This window comes from Morone saxatilis, unplaced genomic scaffold (genome assembly GCF_004916995.1).
Source record: "Morone saxatilis isolate NCDOM2014 unplaced genomic scaffold, NCSU_SB_2.0 Contig17, whole genome shotgun sequence".
Classification (NCBI taxonomy): domain Eukaryota; kingdom Metazoa; phylum Chordata; class Actinopteri; family Moronidae; genus Morone; species Morone saxatilis.
The window spans coordinates 6,263,233-6,267,315 of NW_023339729.1; the positions used below are offsets into that span (position 1 = coordinate 6,263,233).

General features: G+C 42.8%; 1 protein-coding gene across 1 annotated transcript in view; it reads right to left on the minus strand.

The window, feature by feature from the left end:
* The window catches only part of LOC118326542 (E3 ubiquitin-protein ligase RNF38-like), a 19,019-nt gene that overhangs the window by 9,199 nt on the left and 5,737 nt on the right, over positions 1-4,083 (minus strand). Inside the window, 1 exon segment of the mRNA XM_035659555.1 lies at positions 318-562. Within this exon segment, the coding sequence (XP_035515448.1) occupies positions 318-562 (245 nt within the window).

The window sequence follows — 4,083 nt, forward strand, 5'->3', positions numbered from 1 at the left end:
AAAAAAAAAAAAAAAAACTACAAGCTGCACAAAAATAGAAAAAAAAGAAATAAATGCAATCGTCCATCTCGACTTTGAAAGTTGAATCCTGTACAGAAGTGTCAAAGTTAGGGGTGCAAGCGTAGACAGAGAGACTGTATTCATTGCTGCCCAATCAGCATTTCCTGCTGTGTGAGTTTAAATGTAAAAGGTGGAGCATTATACAAATGTAGAAAAAAGATTAACAGTCAATTAGCTTAGTAACAATGTGGAAAAGTGAGAGTTTTCAGACCACATTCAACCATTCCTTTGAATTCCATTTTCACACCCAACCACACCTTCCCAGTCCACGATGCCCGTTGTTCCATCTGAAGCATACCAGCAGCTCGTAGAATAAAAGAGGATGTCTTGGAAAAAGGGTGAAAGACAAGGCCGGCACAACGGTGATGGGAGGTGAGGATGAAGAGGGGGCGTGAAGGAGAGAAATGACTGCGGGAGAGAACGTGGGGGACAAGACGAAGGCAAAGTGGCAGTACAGAGGAAGAGGACAAGGTTGGAAATACACATGAAAGGGGTGAGAGCACTGAGGAGGAAAAGGGGAAAGGGAGGTGGGAGAAGATAAAGAGTGGGGGAAAAAACACAAGGAAGACAACTGGAGGGGGAGAGAGCAGTAGTGGGTGAGGGAGCAGTCATAGAAGGAGAGAGAGAGAGAGAGAGCAGGGTGGGGGTTGTGGCTTCCCCTCTTGACTGCTATTGATTTTCTGTAAGCCTCAGAGTGCATCAGCTATTTCTATCCATTTCCTCCACCTCTCCCTCCCTTTCTCATCCCCCCCTCTCTACACTCGCTCAGACACCCTCCTCGCACATCCTCCTCCTCCTCACACTCTCCATCACTTCATCACCATCCCTCCCTGCCACCGATCTATTTCCCTATCTGCCGGCCTGTCTCTCTCTCCCCCATATATTCCTGCTGCTTTATCTCACAGCATCCACATTTCCTTGCTTTCCTGAGATCGCACCATCTCTGCCCGTGATCTCCATCACCCTCTCTCTTCAAGTCTTTTCTCTATTAAACTACCTCTTCCTTTCTCGTGTCAAAACAGAGAGAGACACGCGAAAGTGCGTGAATGGAGAGGCTTGTTGGATAGATAAGATGATAGATAAGTGACAGTCTTGCTTAACAAATCACCAGCTCAACAGGAACAAATGGGGGAAATGGGCAGAAACCTTGTTGACTGCTGCAGAACTTACGAATTTACATACCATGTACAGGAAGTAAAGACACTATCAGCAGAGCATATGTGTAACGCACACATGCACGCATAATATATACACACCTCTCACGTCACCCCGCCTCCTGAACACATGTCACAGCACACTTCACACCCTGGTGCAAAGCAGAGTCGAGTAACAAGCTGGCATACAGGCTTAAAATAGGAGTGCATGTAACGCCTGCCCAGCCATTACCTGCCTAACACTGCTTCACACAGGCCGGGTGGCAAGTGTGTGTGTGCATACGTACGTATAAAATAAGGGAATGATTCTACCTCTCTCCCATTGCGTTGCCCTCCTCTTTTTTTTGTTCTTTCCTTCCTCATTATCTTCCTCATTATCTTCCTTTCTGTTCGGTTACTGCAGCAGTCCTTGAGGTTGCTCCTCCATCCTGCACTTCTTCTCAATTCTGAAAATTGCTTCTACATCCCACAGAACATACAACAGTTTATGTGCCGTCTACCTTTATGATCTCACTTTCACTTCTCTAAACTTCTTCTCAGTGCAGTTAAGTTTCATGTCTTTTTGACAGTCCTGTTCCCACTAACTGGCCCACCCAGGCAGCCACTAAACAAGACATGTGCACATACACAGTCAGCAGAGGCACATGAACACAGTCAGAGCAAACCACTCCTTCGCACTCCTCCTCATGTCCTGACAATCTCCCTCTCCTCCTTATCCCCCAATGAAAGACAGAAGCCAGCTGAGAGTGAGTGTTAGATGACAGAAAGTGATGGACAGAAAGGCAGAGAGAGATGACAGTCTTAATTCTTTTCTTCCATCATAAATCTCAACACTACCACCACAGACGGAGCTATCAGCTCATTCAAACGACATTCTGAGCAACTAAATGGAAATAGCTTGTAAGAAATGTACTTGTTCTGTGTCTTTGGGGCAACCCATGGACAAATTACAGCCCAGAATCAATGGCAGTACACAGAATACGGGCAAGTTTTGAACTGAAATTCATTAATCATTTATTCTTGATTAGGGTTCTTAGGTATTCTTTAATTTTGCATCAGTAAGTGACTAAACCAAACTATACTATATGTCTGTAAGATTCAATGGTTAAATGGTAGGTATCACTTTATTTAGATGTAGGAAATACCATAGTGACGGCACACACACATGCACACTCAAATCAGTAAACCTTAAAACAAGAAGACATGCACACCAACACATTTGATTTCTTGGGTGAAAATAACAAATGCATACATAGTAGGCAATAATACATGTGCAAGCTCCATAGGCAATATCTTCAGCCCGATTTGAAATGCAAAAAGCATATGATAATTTATCAGTCTAAGTCCAAATACATCTAATGGCTAAATAATTACAGTCATTCACAAATTTACATTCCAACTAAAACAACTACTTACTCCACCCAAAATAAATCTAAGACAAAACATAAGCCCTGTAGAAACTTTTGTTTACATATAAATATCTTACTGAAACTTCTCAAAGCATTCCTGCAGCATGTTCAACCCCTCTGCCCCTGTCTGTATTGTCAGTATGCTTCGCGCTCGTTTTGCCAAAATACAACAAACAAAAAAGAGGTTTTCTTACAAATATAAAAGTCTACAAAACAACCAAAACAAACTTATTTACTACTTCAATCAGCATCTACACAGACTTGCAGTGGGGTGCTCAGTCCATGTATATGTGCAGTGCCAACTCAATTTGCATAACAGTTACAACAGAGGCAGAAAGAGGACAACAAGAGATGGAAATAACGGAAGGACACAGACAGGGGTTGTGTTGAAACAGCAAGCAAAAGCTGAAGATGCTAACTGTTGAGACATAGAATTACTACAAAAGCAGCTGGAAGTTAAAATACAACTGAGCTGAAGAAATGGTAAAAATCACTCTTGGCAAGTGAGAACTGACTCATCTTTAAGCTGGCTTTCAAGGTTTATTTTTCCAAGGCGTTTAAGAGGATCTATTGGTAGAAATGGAAAATAATATGCTTAAGTATGTTTTCATTAATGTATCAACGGAAAATATATATATATATATATATATATTTTAAGAATGAGAGGTTTTTAATCTACAGACACTGCGGATCGCCTCCCCTCTCCCATGTTGAACCGCCATGTTTCTACAGTAGCCCTGAAAGGACCAACCAAGATGAAGAAGAACTCTAGACAGGATGCCTTTTTATTGTGTGGTGTGGCCACCGTAGTTTCTTATTTGCGCTTGGAATTGGAGGGTGACGCAAGAGAGTTGCAATCTGCAACCACACCAATAGACACTAAATCTTACAAAACTTAATTATTGGTTAATGGAAGTCCCACCACAGATACCTAGGATGTACATTTTGACATAATAATATAAGAGTAATATGAAGTTTCTAGTCCAGTCAGTGAGATCGAGAGCTACACAACAGCACAAACCCAGCTGCCTTAAGACATACTCTAGAACTACATCGGGTGGACTTTGTAACCACAGAATTGCACCCATGACACAACCAAGCCACATCCGCTGGACATTCCCAGTTATATCAACAGGACAGGAGGCTAACATGCAAACAGCAGAAGCAAACAACCCCTCCCTCCCTTCCCCAAATCACTCAACATTCATTCATGCCTTCCTCACACATACCTTTACCTAAACTCACAGACTTAAGCGTCTTGTATAATCGCTGTTCCCGACCTGTCACGCGACAACATGACGGCAAAATGACGGCAAAATGACATAGATCTCGCTGGCGCGCCAGGATTCGCGCCAGGTGGTGCACCACTTCAGCTGAGAGTGCCAAAGCCGAAACAGGAAGTTGGACGAGTAATCTCTTTTCCAACATTCATGGCAAGAAATCGCCATGAATGTTGGAAA